Source organism: Hyperoodon ampullatus (assembly GCF_949752795.1).
Source record: "Hyperoodon ampullatus genome assembly, chromosome: 10".
Classification (NCBI taxonomy): domain Eukaryota; kingdom Metazoa; phylum Chordata; class Mammalia; order Artiodactyla; family Ziphiidae; genus Hyperoodon; species Hyperoodon ampullatus.
Window position 1 is genome coordinate 8,476,219 of NC_136923.1, and position 22,988 is coordinate 8,499,206.

Genomic DNA, 22,988 nt, shown 5'->3' on the forward strand with positions numbered 1-22,988 from the left:
GGAGTGGTTTTCTGTGAGGAAGGTCTGTGGGTGGTCAGATGAAAGAAATGGGATGCAGTGGGCCTGGCCTGATCTGGGTCAAGGCGCAGAGGTGGGCTAGGCCAGCGCCTGCGGGAGGCTGAAGGCAGCGTGAGGTACAAAGCCGCCCAGGAGCCCCCTCCCCATATTTCCTTGCAGTGACAGCCCGCACAGCGAGCCAGGGACCATCGACGAAGTTGACCACGACAATGGCACCGAGCCTCACACCAGTGACGAAGGTGAGTGAGGGGGAATCGGGGCGAGGAACTCACCTGGGGCCTCTCCTGCTGACTCATGCCTGCCCACCTGTTCGGCCACCCATCCAGCTTTGCAAGTCAGCACGTCATCTTCTGGAGCAGACAGCAACCCAGAAAGACCTCCAGTCCACTGCATCCCCCCACGGCTTGCCTCCTTCCCTTCTGTGTCCTGCCTGGCCTGAGTGCAAATCCTAAGTGACGAGAGTTTCCTCAGTAGGAAGCAGGCTTTGTCCTCTGTCCCTCCCCTGCTGGGGGTCTGTTCTGCGCCCGGCCTAAGCTGGGGCCTGGGGCACATCAATGAACCAGACATGGGTCATCAAGGCGCTCCTGGTCCTGTCACCTGACAGGTCGAGAGCAGCTCCCCACCATGCAGAGTGACAATGCCAGGCTACAGGGGTGGCCCAGTGCAGTGGGTACCCTGAAGGCGAGGCCAAACGGTGGTGACCCAGGGAAGTGTGAGCAGGTAGAGAGAGAAAGGCCAGCCTGGGCTCTGAGGGACTCCTCAGACCTTCCACCCCTCTAGACAAGGAAATAAAATCAGGTTTGTCTCTAGGGAGCCTGGACAGTGTAGGCAAGCAGTCTGGATAATACGGGCCTGGGGCCAGCATTTCCATTAGGCAGATCAGGCACAGTGCCCAGGGCCCACGATGCTTTCAGGGCCCATGAAAACGTTTTAATTTTTTTTTTAATAAGAAGAAAAAAGAGAATATGAGCCTGGATTATATTCATCTCTGTACAGTGCAGTTGTAAGATATAAGTTTTGACGTTTCTTTTAGTGGAGGAAGGGGCCCATGCAGGCACAGGTGCCAAGGGCCTGAGAGTCACAACACCTCCCTGTGTTGACTGAGCACAGCCCTCCTTTCTCCCTGTGATAGTCTCACTTTTAAAAAATCATTATTCAGCAGTTCTCTTATTGGCCTTTGTGTTTGTCTTGTGGGACAGTCCCAGGCCCTGTTGGCCACCATTTTTGTCAGGAGAGCTGGGTATGTCCTCAGGTGAGGTTTCTGGGAGTTGGCATAAGAGGCAAGACTAATAGGTGGGTTTTCATATTGTAGTGGCACTATTTCAGTTTCCAGCCACAGAACCTCCAACTCAAACTGACTTAAGCCTAAAAGGGATTCAGATCATATACTTGAAAATCCCAGGGTAGGCATGGCTTCAGGCATAGCTGGATCCAGGAGCTTAGTAGAGCTTGTCAGGAATGTGTCTCCACCTTGCCATTCTGCTTCCCTCTGTGTTGGCTTCATCCTCAGGTAGGATCTCCCTGTGTGGTGGTCTCTGGCAACTCCAGGCTTTCCTCATCCTTTTACCCAAAGTCCCAGTGGAAGAGAGCTTCCTTTTCAGAATGGTTCCAAGAAAGCTGCTGGGATGAAGTCTCACTGCATTGCCTTGAGTCACGCACCCAGGCGAGAACCAGTCACTGTGGCCCGAGAGGGAGCTGATGGGTCGGACCTGGGTCCCAGGGCAGGAAAGCACATCTAGGCACAGTGTTCAGCTCTGCCAGAATCCTCAGAGGCTGAAGTCATCCTGAGCTGAGGAAAGTGTCTTGCAGAGCCTTTGTCTTGAGACATGAAGGCTGCCACCTTCTGCTTGTTTGCAGTGGTTTGCTTTTCTCTGTCCTTCCTTTCCTCTCTTTTCCTACCACCTCCGGTCCACCCTCTTCCTCTATCGCTTTTAACAGCCCCCCTTCTCGTTCTCTCCATCTGTTGCTTGTTTATTCCTGTGTGTGTGTGTGTGTGTGTGCGCGTGCGCGTGTGCACAGCTCTTGTTCTAGATCTTGCTCTCAGCCTCTCTTCTTCCACTGGTGGAAAACACCTCTTGTCCAACAAGTTAGACTGATTTTTCAGCATTGAGACCTGTGGGGGCTGCTGGTGGAGGCAGACACATCTGTGAGGAAGTGGGTCAGGTGCCCTCTGAGGAGCCTTGCAGCCTTCCTGGGGGACCCACTTTCGGGGGGCTGAGGTCGCTGTCAGTCACCCTGCACCTGCTGTGTTTCCCCACAGCTCCTCACTGGGGGTGGAAGGTGTTGTGGGCATCAGGACTGAGGAGGGGAAAGGCCAGAGAGCACGGGGCTTGCTGCCACAGGACACACCTGGCAGGCTTCACCCCCCACCAAGAAAACCCCCAGAAAATGCTGCCTCGATCCCTCAGAGCAGAGGCACACAGGTCCCTGGAAGGGGATAGATCAGAGCCTTGTGTCTGCTTCTCCAGGAGATACCGCCCCTATTGTTCTTTGTCATGCTGCTGGTTTCTGAGAATGACAAAGGTAGGAAGAATCGTCCTGGAAGGACAGTGGTCCTCCCCGGGACAGCCAGTTCAGGGAGGGCTCTCGCTGTATCCTGTGTGTTGGTGTGGGTGCTGAACCATGGACGTTCTCTGGAGAAAAATTAATTGCATTGTCAAATGTTTACATTCATGCCAACTCCAGCTGAAACAGTCATAGAAATGTAGAGCTGCAGGAATGGTCAAGGGGGCACTGGACTCGAGACCTTTATGGCCACGTGATCTTTGATAAGCCACATAACCTCTGGCCTTGGTCTCCTTATCTGTAAAATGGGAATGGCAGCAGCAAGAGAATTGTGGTCTAGGTTAAAATGAGGAAACATTAATTGACTGTGTATCCAGTGTAAATCTTTCCTGATCCTGATAAAGAAACCGAGTCCAAAGAATTTTATTGATGTAACTATTTATTGGCAGCCTAACTGCCTGATTTCTTACCTACTTTCCTCTAAGACATTTCATGTAGGGGATCCATTGGTATCTTCGTTTCTCTTGAAAGTACCCTGTATGAATGGAGCCCAGCCCTTCAAAGGTCAAATAGGCCATAACACCACAACTCCATGTCCTTGTATTCGATGGCTCACCCAATGTGAGTGACCGAATTGGAGGAACAAGTTAGTTGTTTGAGAGTCTCCTGCCTTTGCTGTCTCAGCAGATTCTGCACCTAACTGACGCCCGCTGCCCTGTCTCGAGTCTATAACACATCATGGGTGTGAGTGTGGAAAATCCATTTGTGCTTGCTCTTCCTGTCTCCAAGACTTATGAAGAGACGATGGTTAAGCTAAGAACCCTTGATTGTTGGAAATAAACAATGAGAACATTAAGGCAGCCAGTCAGTAGCAACTTTATTAATACAATGCTAAATGAGGAAGCAGACTGCCAGACAAAGAAACCACTGAAACTGGTAACAGAAACATGCTCATATAGTTAAAATGTGCACCATCATCCTTTCATTGATATTTTCCCCAAATTCGCCAAATTGCCCTTGACTCCTTGCACATGATCTACATCTAGAAAGCCATTAAACCATTAACTCTTTGCACACATCAGGTATCCATAAATGGGCTTTAGGAGGCCCATTACAGGCAAAATTTTATTTCTGTAGGAACATGTGCCTCTGAGAAGAGGTCCACAGTTTTCATCAGATTGTTCTAGGCATTGACTAGAAATCAGGGTAAGATTTTTACTTGTTTCTAAAATATTGGTTCGCAGTATCTTCTTTAATAAAAAAATTTCAAACACACCGAAAAGTTGAAGATAATTGTACAGTGAACACCCATATAACTACCACTTAGTTTCTACAATTGATAACATTTTGCTTTATTTGCTTTTTCATGTATCTGTCTACCCATCCATCAGTCCATCTTATTTTGTTTTTAATTAATTAATTTATTTATTTATCTATTTATTTGTGGCTGCATTGGGTCTTTGTTGCTACGCACGGGCTTTCTCTAGTTGCAGCGAGCAGAGGCTACTGTTCGTTGCGGTGCGCGGGCTTCTCATCGCAGTGGCTTCTCTTGTGGTGCACAGGGTCTAGAGCGCAGGCTCAGTAGTTGTGGCACACGGGCTTAGTTGCTTCGCAGCATGTGGGATCCTCCTGAACTAAGGCTCGAACCCGTGTCCCCTGCATTAGCAGGTGGATTCCTAACCACTGTGCCACCAGGGAAGTCCCTCCATCTTATTTTTAACACATTTCAAAGTAAGTTTCAGTCATCACTGAATGTCTCCCCCAGACACTTCAGCAAGCAAATCATTAAAAAGGGCCAGTATTGTTCATGGTTCTTTTTTTAAAGTAAAATTGCAACACTGAAATGCATAAATTTTAAGTGTTTCATCCATGAGTTTTTATAAATGCAAAAACTTTGTATAACTCGAACCCCTCTCAAGATACAGAACATTTCCAATACCCCAGAGTGTTCCTTCATGCCCTTTCCCACTCAGTCCCTGCCCCAAAAGCCCAAGAAGCAACCACTGATGTGATTTTTTTCCACCAGAGATTAGTGTTGCCTGTTCTAGAACTTCATATAAATAGAATTGTGAAGAGAGTCTTTCTGCTCTGTCTTCTTCTACTCGGCATAATGTTTAGAGATTCATCCATATTGTATGTATTAGGCGAGGTTTTGAGGGTATTAAAATGGTATTTCAGTCAGTTTACACGTGAAAGCCCAATTCTGCCTGAATGATTGCCACCCTGCCCTGTAAGAAATAAAGACAATAGAAAAATGAGAACAGTGGTCACGTCATTATTTCCTCACCGCTAGTGCAGGGATGGTAAACTGGCCAGCACCATGTGCTTAGGCCTGAAACCTGGGTAGGAATCTCACTGCCTCTTTTATTTTAACCATTTTAATGAGATATAATTCACATACCATACAGTTCACCCATTTAAAGTGTACAATTCAGTGGTGTTTAATATATTCACAGATATGTGCAATCATCACCACAGTCAATTTTTGAACTTTTTTTTTCAAAAAAATGTTATTTTTGAACATTTTCATCACCATAGAAAGGACCCCCATGGCCTTAGCTCTCATCCCTTACTCTCCTTTGCCTCCCACATTTCTCCCTAACCCTAAGCAGCCACTAATCACTTTCTGTCTCTATGTGTTTATCTATTCCAGACATTTCATATAATGAAATTATGCCATATGTAGCCTTTGTATATGGCTTCTTTCACTTAGTATGATGTTTTCAAGGTTCATTCCTGTTGTAGCATGAATCTGGAATTCATTCCTTTCTATGGCTGAATTCTATCCCATTGTGTGGACAGACCATGTTTAGTTTAACAATTTGTCAGTTGATAAACATTTGGGTTGTTTCCACTTTTTGGCTGTTATGAATATTGCTGCTGTAAACATTTGTATACAACTTTTTGTGCAGCCATATGTTTTCATTTCTCTTGGTTACATACCTAGGAGTGGAATTGCTGGGTCATACAGTAGCTCTATGTTTAATCATTTAAGGAACTGCCAGAGTGCTTTCCAAAGTGACTGTACCGTTTTATATTACTACTAGCAGTGTATGGGGGTTCCAGTTTCTCCACATCCTTGTCAATACTTGTTATTATCAGACGTTTTTATTATAACCATCTTAGTGGGTGTGCTGTTGTGGTATCTCCTTGAGGCCTTGATTTGCATTTCTCTCATGACTAATGATGCTGAGCATCTTTTCCTGTGCTTATTGGTCATTTGTATAACTTCGCTGGAGAAATGTCTCTTCAGATCCTTTGCCCAGTTAAAACTTTGGTTATTTGTGGGTTTTTGTTTTGTTGTGGTTTTCGGTACGCGGGCCTCTCACCGCTGTGGCCTCTCCCGTCGCGGAGCACAGGCTCCGGACGCGCAGGCTCAGCGGCCATGGCACACGGGCCTAGCCGCTCTGCGGCACGTGGGATCCTCCTGGACCGGGGCATGAACCCGCGTCCCCCGCATCGGCAGGCGGACTCTCAACCAGTGCGCCACCAGGGAAGCCCTAATTCCAGAATTTTTTAATTTATAATTTGTATCTCTTTATTGATATTCTCTATTTGATTCGACATTGTCCTCATACTTCTTTAATCATGGTTTCCTTTAGCTGTGAACATATTTGTAATAGCTACTTTGAAATTTGTTAAATTTGACATCTGGTCATTCTCACAGGCATTTTCTGTTGTCTGCTTTTTTTCACCCCAGTGTTTGCATCATACTTTTTTTTTTTTCATACTTTTTGGTTTTTTTGCATGTCTTCTAATTATTTTTGGTTGGAAACTGGACATTTTAGATAAAATATTATAACAACTCTGGGTACTGGTCCCTACCCTGTGAGGTTTGTTATTTGCTTCTGTGTTTGTTTAACGACTGACTGGACTGTTTCAGTGACATCTGTGTTCCCCTTCCTCCCTTCCCCCATACATACAGTGTTAAGCCTGATGTTACTTCCCAGAGAGGAACAGCTTTGCATATGCCCACAATCACCTGGGATGACAGTGGTTTTGGTAGGGTTCTCTTTCCCTGACTACATCCAGCTGTTAAACTCCACTAATTGCTGCATGTTTTGCTCTATTCTTTTTTTTTTAAACATCTTTATTGAAGTATAATTGCTTTACAGTGGTGTGTTAGTTTGTGCTGTATAACAAAGTGAATCAGCTATATGTATACATAAATCCCCATATCTCCTCCCTCTTGCATCTCCCTCCCACCCTCCCTATCCCACCCTTGTAGGTGGTCACAAAGCACTGAGCTGATCTCCCTGTGCTATGTGGCTGCTTCCCCCTAGCTATCTATTTTACATTTGGTAGTGTATATATGTCCATGCCACTCTCTCACTTTGTCCCAGCTTACCCTTCCCCCCACCGTGTCCTCAAGTCCATTCTCTAGTAGGTCTGCGTCTTTATTCCCATCTTGCCCCTAGGTTCTTCATGACCATTTTTTTTTTTTTTAGATTCCATATATATGTGTTAGCATACGGCATTTGTTTTTCTCTTTCTGACTTACTTCACTCTATATGACAGACTCTATGTCCATCCACCACACTACAAATAACTAATTTCATTTCTTTTTATGGCTGAGTGATATTCCATGTATATATGTGCCACGTCTTTATCCACTCATCTGTCGATGGACACTTAGGTTGCTTCCATGTCCTGGCTATTGTAAATATGTGTCCTCAGTCATAAATTTTTCTGCAAACCAATTCAATCAAACTCTGTCTCCTTTGAAGGAATAGTTTCTGAGGCCATTGTTTGGTATTTGTTTTGACCCTAGGAGGGCTCCTCTCAGCTGTCTTATTCTCTGGTTATCTCTTCCAAAATAGTTGGCCTACAATCTGGGCTGTATCTACATTAAATCTGTGAACCTGCCCCCAGTTGCCTTTCACCACAATCTCCACTGTTCTTGAGAGCACCCTTAGGCCTAAACTTCTCCAAGCTCTGTTGCAAATGAAGTCATTTCCTTTGGGAAGAGATTAGCAGCTGTTTTACAGCCTACTTCTTCCCCCAGGCAAAATCTCTGAGGTAGAGGTCTGGAGCTGGGGGTGAGGACAATGGCAAGCTTCTGAGTGACCTCCCCATTCTAGGAGCTGAGTGCTTTGTGGAGAGGAAGGCAGCATCCTGAGGCCCTCTCAGCTGCCTCTTCTCACAAGGAACCATCACCTCATGAGGTGGGGTAAGGGTGATCAGGACCCGAATATTCTCACTGGTGCTGTGCCCAAGGCAGAACTTCTATTGTGTAAGTGAAGGTTGGGTGGAATGAGGAGCCCTCACCTCTCTACCGTACTCACCTGGGACTTAGCCTCAGCAACAGGTAGCTGGGAGCAGGAGGAGAAACACTGATGTCCTGCTCCTCCTGGGAAGAAAGCCCTCCTGCTGGATGCTTGGTGGGAGAGGAAGCCCTATATTCAGGCTACAGGAGTCTGAAGTGGAGTCTACCTCCCTGAGCTTGGGGGTGCTGGTGGAGGGAGGGAGTAGTCTTGGTTCAAATTGCACAGACTCACTTTTCTTACCAAATTTTCACAGATTTTCTTGAATAGATGTTTCTTCATTTGTTGTTTGCCTATAGGACCATTTCCAGAGGTTTTCAGTGGTTGTTTGTTTGCTTGTTTTTGATTTTTCACAAGTTTCACTGAAGGGTAGATCAGCAGGTCTCCCCACAGTGTCCTGCCAGGTTGATCACTCTCCTATCCTCTTAAATAAGATCAAAGTCTTAATACTAGCTGGTGCTGCAGCCAGAGGCAATGAAAGAACCCAAGGTCATGAGTGAACAGAGGAAAAAAGAAGGACCCTGTGGACAGGCCCCAGGTGATTTCATTACTTTGGTTGCAGGGAAGATGAGAGAGAAAAGAGGGCACAGCCACGTTCCTACCCTTTAACACGGTGACCGTGGCCTCTGATAAATGGTCCTAATGACATTAGGATTCTCTCTTAAAAGAGCAGAGACAGTGTGTGTGTGGGTGGGGGGCGGGTGGACAGGGGGCAGTGAGGTGGTTTGAGGGACAGAGCCATCTGCTCTCCCGTGACCTAAAGGGGTCCTCTGTTGTGGCATCATTAGAGAGGGGCATTGGCGCTTCCTCTGGGTGGTAAGTAGAGAAGGATAACTAGTATGGGATCTGCAAACTCTCCAGCCTTCAGCTTCTGAAATGAAACCAAAGCTCCAGTCTGTCTTTTCATCTCCATGTCAGGCCCTGGGCTCTTGTAACCGCCGCTGACCTGCTCCTGCCTCCAGCCTCTCCCCTCCAGTCCTTTTCCAACTCCGCAACTGCTGTGCTCCTGGAGTGACTTTTCTAAAGTGTGACTCCAGCCGGGCCTCTACGGGGACAGCCTTCCACCTCTTCTTGAGCTCAGGAATGGCCTCTGTATTTCTTCACTCCCTGTAGGGCCCGTGGGGCACCTACCTGGCCTAACCAGCCTCTCCATAAGCAGGAGTCAAATTGAATACCAGTCATACAGTATGGTATATATGTATATTCATATTTGCACTGTGTCCGTGTAAAAGCCCTGTAGCAGGAATAAGCATATTGTGTTTTAAAAACATCAAGGAGGCTCTATTAATGATACCTGGGACCTGGGCTTAGATCTCAGCTCATCACTCTCTACTTATGTCACTCGCCCCTTGCGTGACAGGTCATTTCACCTCAACCTCAGTTTCCTCACCTGTAAAATGAGGATAGTGTGCAGATACTGTTTGAGGGTATCACTTACATGAGATAATGTAAGTAGAATCCTTGGCACATGGTAAAAGCTTAATTTGTTCATGCAAGTAACAAGTATGTATTGAGTGCCTACTCATCCCAGGGACTGTTGTAAAAGTGGGAAAATAGCAGGAAATAAAATCCCTGTCTAATGGAGCTCACATTTTAGTGGGAAAGATCAGCAGTAAACAAATTTGGAAACAACACATTTGTGCACACACACAAAAGTTCAGGTTTTGATCTGATCTATGAAGAAGAATAAAGCAAGAGTGATCTGAAGTTGGTGCTTTTGTAGTTAGTGAAGGGTGGCCGGGAAAGGTCTTGCTGAAGCATTGGCATTTGGGTACAGATCTGAAAGAAATGAGAAAATGGTACACAGTGGTCAGTAAATATTTGTGAAATGTGAATGATGCAAATGTCTGGGAAGAAAATATCCCAAGGAGAGGCAATAACAAGTGCAAAGGCCCTGTGGCAGGAATACTTGGCATGTTTTAAAAGCATTAAGAAGACTCTGTGAATATTTATACTGTAGTTTTTAGGGGTAAAGTGTACTGATGTCTGCAACTTACTTTAAAATTCATTAAAAAATTAGGTGGATGGATGGATAGATAGAGGGATGGACAGATATATGCTTATGTTAGTATAGAAAAATGTTCATAGTAGCATTTAGGTGATAGGTATATGAATATTCACCGTGAAATTCTTTCAACTTTACTTTGTGTTTGAAAAGTATCATAATGCTGTGTTGGCGGAGAAACATCAGGAAGTCTAGTGAGGCTGGAGCAGACTGAGGGAAGGAGAGAGTAGTCAGAGAGAAGGCCCCTAAGGTCTCCAGGGCCCAGAGCATGGAGGGCCTCATAAGCTGTGAGGAGACAATTTGTGTTTTGTTCTAAGCACAATGGGAAGCCTTCAGAGGGGTTTGAACAAGAGAGTTTCATGATCTAATTTATGACTTTAAAAGATCCCTCTGGCTGCTGTGGGGAGAAATGCAAGCAAGAATGAAAGCAAGGAGGCCAGGTAGAGGGACAGTGGTGGTCTGGACCAAGGGGGTGGCAGTGGATGTGGTGAGGCTGGTCAGATTCAGGGGACAATTTGAAGGAGCTGCTGATGGATTAGATATGCATTGCCCGAGAGCAGGGCTTTGGCCTCAGCAGGGCAGATGGTGGTTCTGTTTCCTAAGATGGGGCAGATGAGGGAATGAAGTAAGTCTGGGGAGGGGTGTGTGGGAGAGTGGTAAGAGGGAGAATCACAGGTTCTATTTTAGGTGTGAAAAACCCAAATAATTGACTTCCTAATAAATGGTAGCTATTACCACTGTTTCTACCGCACACGGTTACATAGTGGCCTCTGCAAGCACACGAGCTCTCTCCGAGCTTGCAGCTCAGCTCTACTCCTCATCTTTTCTTCTTCTCTCCCCCTTACATTTTCCACTTTTCCTTGCTCCTCCACCCGCCACTCCAGACCACCACCAGTGACTGCTGGAGCCTCTGGAAATGAGCAAGCCTCTGCGCGGGTCAGCTCCTTCAGCATTACGGGGGGTGGGATCAGAGGAAGCCCTTGGGGTCAAACCCGAGAGCACGCAGACCGTGGGGTACAGCTCATGGGCTTGCAAAACCCTCCGGCCTTTCTGTCTCGGTAGCTAGGCAGACACACAGGTCACCAGGTGGTGCTAACACATGGCTGGCATGAGATTCAAAGATGCAGCAGAAAGAAGTACGGAGATCTCTCTATTTCACTGAGAAGGTGACTCTAAGTCCAGATCTGAGTTCATTTGACCCATTTAGCCGGGCTGTCATTTTGCATCAACTATGTCAGAACAGCATGTAAAGACATTCATCAGGTAGCCAGCTGGGGAAAGCTGACTGAACTGTCAGAGGCCTGCTGTCTGCAGGAGGCTGTCCCAGGCGCTGAGGGCTGGGTCCACCAAGAGGCCACTGCATCTCATGGGGGCACTGGCCCAGTCTTCTTGAGCCACCTGCTCACAGAGAGGAGTCCTAGTATGCTTGCATGGGTTGGGGATTAACAGGGAGGGATGATTTCCCTGCTGCTCATGGCCCTTAGGAGTCATTAGCTCTGGTAACAACAACAACTAACTCTCATATGAAGCTAATTGTGTGCCAGGCACCGTTACAAGCACTTCATGTGTAATAACTCGTTTAATCCTATGACAGCCCTATAAGGTAGGTACTATTATTATCATTCCCATTTTACAGATGAGGAAACGGAGGCTTAGAAAAGAGAACTAAGTTGTTCAAGGCCACACAGGTAAAAAGTGGCAAAGCCAGATATCATGGCTTTGCCACTTTTTACCTGTGTAAAACTCCATGATGGACAGGTGGACAGGCTGTGTGGACAGAATGAAGATAATCCACGAGGACGGGAGAAGAGACAGTCCCATGGATGCTCAGCACAGGGAAGGTATCTGCAGGATAGAGAGAGCAGGGGCCACCTTTGTTACTCTTTTGTTTATTAGAGTTTAATAGATCTGTCTGTCTATATAGGTGTATATGTATATATATGTATGTATTCTCTTTATAATATTAAACATCTTTGTGCTTGCTTTAAAATACAAATACATTAACATTTATACAGGACCCATTTTCTACCATTTTCTACCCATTTTCACCTCTCAGGGTACAAGCTATAACACAGGTCCTGCTCCCCCAAAAGTCTCCTTCCCAAAGATCACTAGGTGCATGGTCTTGAGCAAAACACTTAAATTCTCTGCAGCTCAGATTTCTTTATGTAGACCCGCCGCATAAGCTAAAGCCATTAGTAATTATAATCATAATCACAAAGAGCCACTATCAGCTGAATACCTAATGTATTGTATGTCTGTGCTATGCTGAGCACTTTCACGTATCTTTTTTTTTTTAATGTATTGAAGTCTCGTGTCTTTCTTTTTTTAGATACAATTGGTATATAACAGTTTATTAGTATCAGGTGTATAGCATAATGATTCGATATATGTATATATTATGAAATGATCACCACAGTAAGTCAGGTTTAACATTCATCACCACACATAGTTACTTTTTTTTTCTTATGATGAGAACTTTTAAGACCTACTCTCTTAGTAAACTTCAAATATATAGCACAATTTATAGTCACCGTGCTGTATATTACATCCTATGATTTACTGAGGGAGTTTGTACCTTTTGACTCCCTTCACCCATTTCGTCCACCCCCACCTCTGGCAACCACCAGTCTGTTCTCTGTATCAGTGAGTTTGGTTTGTTTTTGATTTCAGATTCCACATACAAGTGAGATCATACACTATTTGTCTTCTTCTGTCTGACTTATTTTACTTAGCATAAGGCCCTCAAGGTCCATTCATGTTGTTGCAAGTGGCAGGATTTCCTTCTTTTTTTATGGCTGAATAATTTTCCATTGTTTATATACACGAATCTTCTTTATCCATTCATCTGTCGATGGACATTTTGGTTGCTTCCATGTCTTGGCTATTGTAAATAGTGCTGCAGTGAACTTGGGGGTGCAGGTATCCTTTCAAGTTAAGTGTTTTCATTTCCTGTGGATAAATACCCAGAAGTGGAATTACTGGATCACATGGTAGTTCTATTTTTAATTTTTGGAGGAAACTCCGTACTGTTTTCTGTAGGGGCTGCAGCAATTTATTTGCCACCAGCAGTGCACAAGGGTTTCCTTTTCTCCACATCCTCGCCAACTCTTGTCGTTTCTTGTCTTTCTCATAACAGCCATTCTAACAGGTATGAGGTGATATCTCGTGGTTTTGATTTATGTAACCTGCCTGAGGTCACACAAACAAGAGGTGACAGAGCTGGGCAGTAGAAGTGTCTCAAGGGCAAGAGCTATGTTCCCATTGCTTAACCCAGGCAGGGCCCGTCACTGACCAGAGGAGAATAAAGCTTTGATGGGTAAATGTGTGTGTGCAAAGAGATATGCTTGATCTATAGCCCCCATAAGAATTCTCCCATTCCCCAAATTAAGTTCATGGATGAGTGTGTTAGTCAGCTCAGGCTGCCATGATAGAATACCACAGACTGAGGGGCTTAAACAACAGAAATATATTTCCTCACAGTTCAGGGGGCTAGAAGTCCAAGATCAAGGTGCCATTAGGGTTGGGTTCTGCTGTTGTCTCTCTTCCTGGCTTGTAGACAGCTGCCTTCTCACTGTGTCCTCACAAGGCCTTTCCACTGTGCACGTGAAGAGACAGAAAGAGAGATCTCCGACGTCTCTTCCTCTTCTCAGAGGGACACCAGTTCTATCAGATTAGGGCCCCACCCTTATGACCTCACTTAAGCTTAATTACTTCCTAAACACCTCATCTCCAAATACCATTACATTGGAAGTTAGGGCTGCAACATTTGGATTTGAGGGAAGACAGAATTCAGTCCATAACAATGAGCTCTGAAGAGAAGCTTCTGGGAACCCTTAAAAATTGTGTACAATATTTTGCATGGAAGGGAATCCATATACAACATCTGTTTGACTTCCCAAAAGGTAAGAACCACTGGTAATATTATAAGTGAACAAAGAGGGAAAGGGTTCATGGAAAAATGGAAACAGAGCTGGCATTAAGGGATAGAAGAAAAAGAAATTTCTTATAATATTGTTTTAATAAGTGTTAAAAAGTGGAGAACAAGAGGGGCAGTGGAAGGTAAGGATGGGGTATTTCAGCCCCATTTTCCATTTGGGGAAGTTAGATGGCCTGCCTGAGATCACAGCATGGAGAGTGGATCTGAGCCTAGAACCCAGTGTCCTGAGCCCCAGCCCACACTGTTTTCACCAGGCTTGTTGTCTGTGCTGCCCCACAGAAGGCAGGGCCATCTGAGCAAGGCTCCTGGGCTGCTCTTCTGCTGACCTCATAGATGCTCTTCCCCTTGCTTTCCTTCTAGAAGTGGAGCAGATCGAGGCCATCGCCAAGTTTGACTACGTGGGGCGGTCCCCGCGTGAGCTGTCCTTCAAGAAGGGAGCCTCACTGCTACTGTACCACCGCGCCTCCGAGGACTGGTGGGAGGGTCGTCACAACGGCGTGGATGGGCTCATCCCACATCAGTACATAGTTGTACAGGACATGTGAGTGGGAATTGGGATCTTCTGTGAAGAATGCCATGATTGATTAGTGATGTCTGGAATGGGCACAGGAATGGGAGTACTAGATTGCATGACAGCAATTTGCTCTCCCTGGTATGACACACTTGGTCTTCCGTTAAGAATGGATTATATCTAACATCCATTTGAATGGTGACCCACTTAACAAATAAGCAAATTGCTCATCCTTCAGAGTCCACAGGGACAATGTTTGGTGCCCTTGGCTCGCCATCCTGGCCCACCTGACAGCCTCCAGGGCATTTATCACCCACTATGGTTCTCAGTGTCCAGTGGATCTTGCCATATACCTCCACCCTCCTGGGCCTTCCCTGTAGCCAGTGGCCATCCCACTCCCCTCTTAATAGCCCATCATTCTCTACCCCAAGGTGGCTGTCTCAGGAGATGGGCAGAAACAATCATCCCCTCATTTCCAGCTAAGAGGGTACTATTTTTTAAAAAAAGAATTTTAGGCATTAAAAAAAAGCCCTACATCCCAAATACCTGCCCCACCATAATGCCCAGAAAGTCTACCCCTTCCATTCTTTGAAAGCCTTTGAAGGTTCCTGCACACATTCCCTCCGAGCTCCAGTCTGCCTCAGGTGGAACTGATTTACCAAGGAAGCAGCCACCAAGCTGGGCCTCAAGGGGAAGGGGCCAAAGGCATATGTCTTGATGGCAGAGGGGACGGTCTGGAGACAGAAACGTCCAGAGCTCGGCAAACAACAAGAGGATCCAAAGCAGCTCTCTGACGTCCCCAGGCCTCTGAGGGCAGGGAGAGGGCATGGCGGGGAGGCAGGCAGGGCACCCCAACCAGCTCCAGGCCCCTCACACCTGTTCAAAGCCCCGGGTGCAGGGAGGGATGGAGATGCCTTCCTCCTCCCTCGCTGGACCCCCAAACTGCTGCTTATTGCCCAGGGCTCAGCTTGCAGGCCCCCTCCCCCATTTCTCCAACACACCCTCCCCTTTAACTTGTCCCAGTCTCGAGCATCTGGGAGAGAAGAGCCTAGATGAGGGGAGGAGAAGGTAGGCATGGGCGGTGCCACGGAGGGCCTCCTGCTGGAGAAGCAGCAGCGGCTCAACCACGAGGTGTGTGTGGCTACAGCCCCTCAGGTCTCAGCACATGGCGGTTCTCTGGAGCGAAGCCCTCCCAATTCACGTCTGTCCTTCTCCCCAGGGACGATGCCTTCTCGGACAGCCTGAGCCAAAAGGCCGACAGCGAGGCCAGCAGTGGGCCACTGCTGGACGACAAGGCCTCCTCCAAAAACGACCTCCAGTCCCCCACGGAGCACATCTCGGATTACGGCTTTGGGGGGGTGATGGGCCGGTAGGAAACGCGGATTCATTCTTTGCGGCTACAGTACAGTCACAGTTTGTGTCTGACTGGGGAGAAGCAAGGGCACAGGAGGGAGAGAGGGAGGCTGTCGTGGCCCCTTCTTCCCCACAAGACATGACGTGGGGCACACCTGGTGGGCTGGCTGGAACTGGCCTAGAATGTCAGGTAGAAAGTGATCCAGCTTGGAGCAGAGGTGGAGAAAGAGGAGGAAAGACATATATTGGCAACCAATGCTTTTTATTTAAAATAATAATAAACGGGGAAGAGCGAGTTGCAAGTTGGCAAGTATTTTTCCTCTCTGTCTCCAGTTCTTACACCTCCTCCCCACTTTCTGTTGAGGACCTCAGTTGTTATATTTAAAAATGTAAAGCTCACTTAGTCCCTGAAGTGCACTGCAGAAACAGAAGTCTCACACCCACTTCGTGGGGGAAATTGACACTCGGCTCCACGCACATATTTGTTGGGGGCAGATTTGCCAATTTCTTCACTCCTGCTTGTGGGTGGGGCTGTCACATGATCTTTCCGCCAGGTAAGGAGCTGGGCTCCTCACTCCCTCTACAGGTATAGTCCAAAGCACGTGGTTGTTTAAAGAAAAAAAATACAATAAGGGAAAGAGAAGGAGGGAGAGAGGGAGACTGTCGTGGCCCCTTCTTCCCCACAACATGTGATGTTGAAAAGGAAAGCTGGCAGTGTGTCACTGCTTTCTTAATCGAATTCTCAAAATGTCATGTTCTTTGTTTTTCTGGTGGAGAGGTCATGGGATCAACCCACACATGGGTTACTTGCAGATAAAGCCAGAGAAATCAGCCACAATAGGAACGTATGTTTATGAATTTATTTCAGCAAAAGTCCCAGTACCTCTTTTCAGTGTATTCCGTTTGGTTCAGGGTGCTGCTAAGTGATAGAATCAGGGGAGATGGATGGTTGGGGTAGGTAGATGACAGAGTCATGGTCCCTTGACTTCCAGGGGGGCCGTATCTTCTCCTGCCTCAATTTCCCTCTCCCTCTGTCCTCTCTCATCTACCTTCTTCTCGTTCTTTCTTCCCCAGTACTCTTCCTCTTGAACACCGGTGCTTTGGTCCTGTTGGGGTGCCCACAGGCGGTGCTTAGCTTGGCTGGTGGCACAGGGTCTAAAGCGCGGCTGACCACACTGAGCTTGGTCCCCGTCACAATCCATTCCCGCACTCCGCCCCTCTTCCCCGCCCCCTTGCCACTTCCAGCCTTCCCTCCCCTCACCAGTGCCTTTGAGTCTTCGGTGCCCTCCATAGGACACAGCAAAATCTCCTGTGGGTAGAACCTCTTCAAAGTGCTTTCCCACCCTCTGAACCTCCCTCAGAAGGTGGGCAAGGAATATTATGCCCATTTAACAGATTAATAAAGTGGGTCTGAAAGAGGTCACTGGAAAGTTTGTGACAGAGGACAAGAATTTGCCTTCCTGATAGACAGTCTAGTCCCCTTTTCACTCCACCACAGCCTCCCTGAGGGCTGAAAGGTATCCAAGTGCACGAAAGGCGTTCCAGTGATGCACATTTTACTCTTAATGACTAGTTGTCCAAGGTCTGGAAAAGCCTCATAGGAACAGCCCTTTGGTGACAACACTGGGCTGTGGTCAGTTCCCAGGGGGGCTTCCTGAGCCTAGAACCCAGTGTCCTGAGCCCCAGCCCACGCTGTTTTCACCAGGCTTGTTGTCTGTGCTGCCCCACGGAAACCAGGGCCATCTTGCAGGGAGCTTGCAGGGAGCTGGTAACTCTTTGGTATAGTCAAGCCTCAATGCCTCAGACCAGTCAGAGGCCCTTTGGAATCATGGAGACCTCTAAACCGCTTAAGAACATACCATGAGCCCACCTAACCGGGAGCGAAGTGTTCCCAGGTTGAAATCCTCCTGGCCCTGACCTAACGTGCAGACGAGATTCACTATGTAATTGGCACCACCACCGACTGGAGCTTGGAATGCCCCCGACTCCTTCGTGTGCGCAGATGAAACCCGCGGGCCTGAGTCACGTGCTCAGACAGTGCCTTCCCTGCAGAACGGCGGAGTCTGGCTGAACGAGGCTTTACTATACCCACTCCCTAGACTAGTGTGCAGCGTGGGGCCTGGGGGTTGGCTGGTCCATGTGACACTGGCCAGGGTTGACCTCTGCCCCATGCCCCCGCCCCCTGGCTCCTTTGCAGAGTGCGGTTACGATCTGATGGAGCAGCCATCCCCAGGCGCCGAAGCGGGGGAGACACACACAGCCCGCCCCGGGGCCTGGGCCCCAGCATAGACACGCCACCCCGGGCCGCCGCCTGCCCCAGCAGTCCCCACAAAATCCCCCTCTCCCGGGGGCGGATCGAGAGCCCCGAGAAGCGGAGGATGGCGACGTTCGGGAGCGCCGGCAGCATCAACTACCCCGACAAGAAGGCGCTGTCCGAAGGGCACTGCATCCGGTCGACGTGCGGCTCCACCAGGCACAGCAGCCTGGGGGACCACAAGTCCCTGGAGGCCGAGGCCCTGGCAGAAGTAAGGGCCGGCGGGAAGGCAGGCTGCGCCAGCCGACACCCCAAGGGGCAGGGGGTGGGCACCTGCAGACGGGGGAGCCCCTTCGCCCTTCAGGCCAGGCTCAGGCTAAGCCAGAACGTGAGGTAGATAATGAGCCGGCCCCCGTGTGGGAGCGGAAGCTGGATGGGTGCAACTGCTGGCTGGGGCTCCTGTGAAGACCCAGGGGCCCGGTCTCCAGGGCCAGAGGTGGGATTCCCGGATGTGGGGATGTGGTAATGGCAGACGTCTCCATAACGTGGCAAGATTGTGCTCTTCATGCTTTCATTCGTTCATCTTGTCATTCATTCATTCATTTGTTCATTCATTCATTAATTGACAAATATTGATTGAGCATCTGTTGTGTGGCAATCACTGGCTGGCACTGAGAGTATAATTGACCTAAAATGGATCCAGGCCCTGCCCACATGGAGCTTATGGTTTAGAGAAGAGAGAGATGCCAAGCAGTAACACACACAGCTGTGAAATGGCAGCTGGGTCAGGAGTCTTGAAGGAGAGGACTCTGAGTTTCAAGAGTGCTTAGAGTTTTGTGTTTTTTTAAATAACTTTAAAAATTTTTGGATGAGAAACCTGTGTGATTTTTACACTTGCCAAGCAAACGAAACAAATTCATTTAAGAAATTGTTATGAAACAGTTTGTTTAAATTGTTTAATAATTTGCATAACTACTTTCCTGTGTTTTTGATAGTTTTATCATAGTTCAGAAGTTTCCATTTTTCCCTCTGGAACTTGGCAGGGTGCCCATTATGTATCCCCTTCCCAGTGTTTTCTCCCAGTTTAGAAAAGAGAGACAATTAGAACCTTAGGGTCGGTTAGGATTCTATTGTGAAGAGTGGCCTTGAATCCCTGTTCACAAGGGGAAGGGAAAGCTGAGAGCTTGGGGGCTGTGTTCTAGAGGAGGCCAGGAAAGGTTCTCAGGGATATCAACACAGCAAGTGAAACACCTCGCAGGATCTAGTTTGGCCCCAGGTCCCAATGCCCACCCCCAAGGTATCAGCACCTTGGCATGGGTCCAGCAGAGCAGCCAGGCAGGCTGCTGGTCCCTCCATTGTTGGGGGCCATTGTCTTGGGAAGTATTGCCCTAGCATCTGCCGTCACCTGGAAGCTCAGGCCACCTGAGGCCTGGCCCAGAGCCCTTTACACAGAGAATCAAATGCAGTCTACGCGACTGTTTCCAAAGTAGGTCTCACAGCAGACTGGTTCCATGAGGTTATTAATGGAAGGGAAAAAGGTGTTCTATGGTCAAGAAAGTTTGGGGAATGCTGGTCTGGCAAATTTGAATGGGTTGTCTGCAACAAGAATTATTAAATATGTTGATGTGCACTGTGCATCTTCAAGAAAGAGAGCAGGGCGCACCCATCTCCCAGACTTCTTTGACCTTTAGTCACAGAGCATTTTGCAAGAGCGGCCTAAAGAATACACGTGGGGCGTGCTGCTCGCGTTTTCCGTCTGCAGACATATCTACACACTCTAATTTGATAGCTACCATTTGATAGCAGAGCGTGGGAAACGGTATGTAAATAGCCAAGGGCACCCTGGATGGCCTGCAGCCTGCTCAGCATTGGCTCTGATGAGCACTTGACATTGCAGGCTGCGGAGGGCAGCTATGTAGTAGTAGGTGGAGTTACCTGAAATCCTCTGGTCTCAAAATGTCTTTTAGGATTTAGATTGGAGCCCAGTTACAGAGGCAGTTTGGGGATCTGGCAGCACCGCCATCCAAGGTGGGAAGGTCTTGTTCCGGAGGAGGTGAAAAGGGATCATTTCCCCCCGCTGTCCGTGCTCCCCAGCGCCTCTCTGCAGCTCCACTCTGAGATCACGGCGTCACCTCTCAGACTAACGCAAGGCTCACGCCTAAACCGCCAGCTGATCTTCCTCTGGGCTCGCTGTTCTTCCTGGCTCACACTCTGCGAGGGTGGAGTGGTGGTGGTGGGGATGGTGGTGGAGGGGAGATAATTATATTTTATTTGTTAGTTTTGCCTTTTGGCTCCTGCTGGAGTAGGGCAGACAGAGCAGTGATGTCAGTGGGGGACTCTAAGCAGACTGGGACGTGGAAGGCGGGCTTGATCACTGCAGGCTTGGGATGTAGCAAAGGTGGGGAGAGGACTGCCTTCTCTCCTGTCAGGTGGGACCCCCGTCACAGCCCCACAGCTATTCCTTGTAGATAAAGGCACAAATAGCATCTTCTTTAAAGTAGACAGTGTTAAGGGCAAAGGATAAAATGTCCTGGGGAAGCATAGATGCTAATATTAGCCATTAGCTAATCATCAGTAGTCTCTTCACAAAGCAAGATGATAGGCTGGGACCCTGATGGAGGCCAGATTGGAGCCTGTCGTGGAGGCCCAGCGGGCAGGAGCCGCCTGAGGACAGGGGAGGAGAGGAGGTGAAAGAAGGCGTGGACGGGGAAGGGGCCGGCAGGACACCTGTGGGCACCAGCCCCATCAGTCTGACCAGACTTTCAGTTTTCCCAGAGTTGCCCCAGGGCAGAAAAGCTAGTGTGTCTCAATAGTCATCCCGGAGCCTGAGGTGGGTCAGCACCTTCCAGCAGCGGTTCTAAGCACTGTCCCTCCTTGTCCTCTCAGTGGCCCAGCTCAGCCTGAGCAGCTCCCTCTGCCTCTGTGTGGAGGCATCCCTGGGAAACCCCGCGGGAGCCGAGGACTCTGGCTGAAGGGAGTGTGAAAACCACCATCTAGCAGTTCACAAAATGTCATCACGTCCACTGTCTCATCCCATCTTCACGGCCAGCAGGGGGCTTTCAGCACCTGGACAGAGTGTGGTGTGGAGCCACTGAGACTTTCCCGAGGTTGCCCAGCAGCGGTAGCAGAGGAACCTTTTCCCCTCCCAAACCTGGGCTCTGCATCCAAGCCCAGGGCTCCTCGGTTAAATGCTGCCATCCAGCTCCAGTGCCCACTCCTGGAATGCTGGGCCCCAGGTCGGCCCTCTGGGCTGCCAGAATCTCTCTCTGTCTCATTCAAAGCGCTGTCATACTGATGAGCTCTTAAATATCACAATATCCCTGGGAATTGTGTAGGCAGATGAAGATTTTTGTTGCTTTTTAAATTTTCCATTAAAAAAAAATTTCTGATTATAATACAGAGAAGAAAGTAACAGTCCTATCATCCTGGGGTGAGCATTGCAAACATTCTGATATACAACCTCCACACAAATTTCCTATGGACAAAGGAGAGAGATATTTTTTAATAATAATAGTTAGGGGCATGAACACTGGAGCCAGAACTACTGTGCTGCTAAGTAGCTGTGTGACCTTGGACAAGTTACTTAACCAATCTGAGCTTCAATTTCCTCATGTGTGATGCGAGCGTAATGGTAGTTCCTACCAGGTAAGTGAGAGGATTAAATGAATTGTTAGGGGAAGGGGCTTGAATTGGTGCTCGGTATTAGCTATTATTGCCATTGTTATTGTCATTATTTGGAAATACTAGGTACCAGGTGCCATGCCATGCTCTTCGCAGGAACTGTATCATTAAATACACTCATCAACCCCTTGAGGTCAGTATTATACGTGTCTGTAATCTACAAATGAGGATTCTGAGACTCAGAGAGGTAAGGTGGCTTGCCCACAGTCACAGAGCAGGGAAGTCACAGAAATAGGATTTGAACCCAGGTTTGTGTGACTGCAGAGCCTGCCACCACTAGGTCTGCGATACTCACTCTGATTTTCCTTATGGTTATAAGACTCCCTGGGATCCAATCTCCATCCCTTCCATGAGATTTGTGGGGAAGCCTCCCTAAGAAGCCTACAAGCTGGGTAGCAGCCCCAGAAGGGTTAGATCCCAGGCCTCCAGACTCTGTGCTGACGAGCGCTCTCCCTGTCCCCAGGACATCGAGAAGACCATGAGCACAGCTCTGCACGAGCTGCGGGAACTGGAGAGGCAGAACACAGTCAAGCAGGCACCAGATGTGGTGCTGGACACCCTGGAGCCCCTGAAGAACCCGCCAGGCCCCATCAGCTCAGAGCCGGCCAGCCCCCTGCACACCATCGTAATCCGCGACCCCGACGCTGCCATGCGTCGCAGCAGCAGCTCCTCCACCGAGATGATGACCACCTTCAAGCCAGCCCTGTCTGCCCGCCTGGCCGGCGCCCAGCTGCGCCCGCCCCCCATGCGGCCGGTGCGGCCCGTGGTCCAGCATCGGTCCAGCAGCAGCAGCAGCTCGGGCGTGGGCAGCCCGGCTGTGACGCCCACCGAGAAGATGTTCCCCAACAGCTCGGCCGACAAGTCGGGCACCATGTGACCTGCGGGGTGGCGGGCACCGCCCCGGCCTGCTGTGGCCCGCCGTGGCCGAGGGTGGCCTCTGTGACTCCCACGTCCTCCCGGTGCTCCTGGCCTTGTCGGGCAGGGCCCAGAGGGTCAGCCTGGGAGCGGGTCTGTGTGGAGCTGAGGCCCAGGCCCGAGCCACAGCTCGCCTTCAGCCACGTGAATCCACAGGCCTCCCTCCCGTGTGCACACAGACGGCCAAGCGGTAAGGAGCAGCCGCCCCAGCCGGAGCCTTTCCCAAGATCGTGGCAAATGTTGGATGGCTTCACCCGCGTATCGTCACTGGAAAGTTATTCTCTCGACATTCTACATGCATCCATACGTGTGTATGTATGTGTATGTGCATATGTACACGTATATATGTACGTATGTGTCTGTAGGAGTGTGTGTGTATATATATATATTTATGCATCTCTATACATATACTAGATCTGGACACACATATGAAATGTATATAGGATCTCCTTTTTCTTTTTATGAAACTTAGATTTACCTCAGACCCATGCCACCAAACATCTCCCGCTGAGTTACTTGGTGGGACCTGCAGGGACTTTTCT

At 48.5% G+C, this 22,988-nt stretch overlaps 1 protein-coding gene across 3 annotated transcripts in view; it reads left to right on the plus strand.

Annotated features, from left to right (window-relative positions):
• Positions 1-22,408, plus strand: part of SRGAP3 (SLIT-ROBO Rho GTPase activating protein 3) — a gene marked incomplete at both ends in the record, with an annotated part of 249,914 nt that extends 227,506 nt beyond the window's left edge. For all 3 annotated transcript variants that reach the window (XM_079712501.1, XM_079712500.1, XM_079712502.1), the window contains 5 exons: positions 178-257; positions 14,093-14,273; positions 15,463-15,612; positions 17,794-18,121; positions 21,995-22,408. In XM_079712501.1, the coding sequence (XP_079568627.1) occupies positions 178-257; positions 14,093-14,273; positions 15,463-15,612; positions 17,794-18,121; positions 21,995-22,408 (1,153 nt within the window). The remainder of the gene's footprint in view (positions 1-177; positions 258-14,092; positions 14,274-15,462; positions 15,613-17,793; positions 18,122-21,994) is intronic.
• Positions 22,409-22,988: the final 580 nt, after the last annotated feature.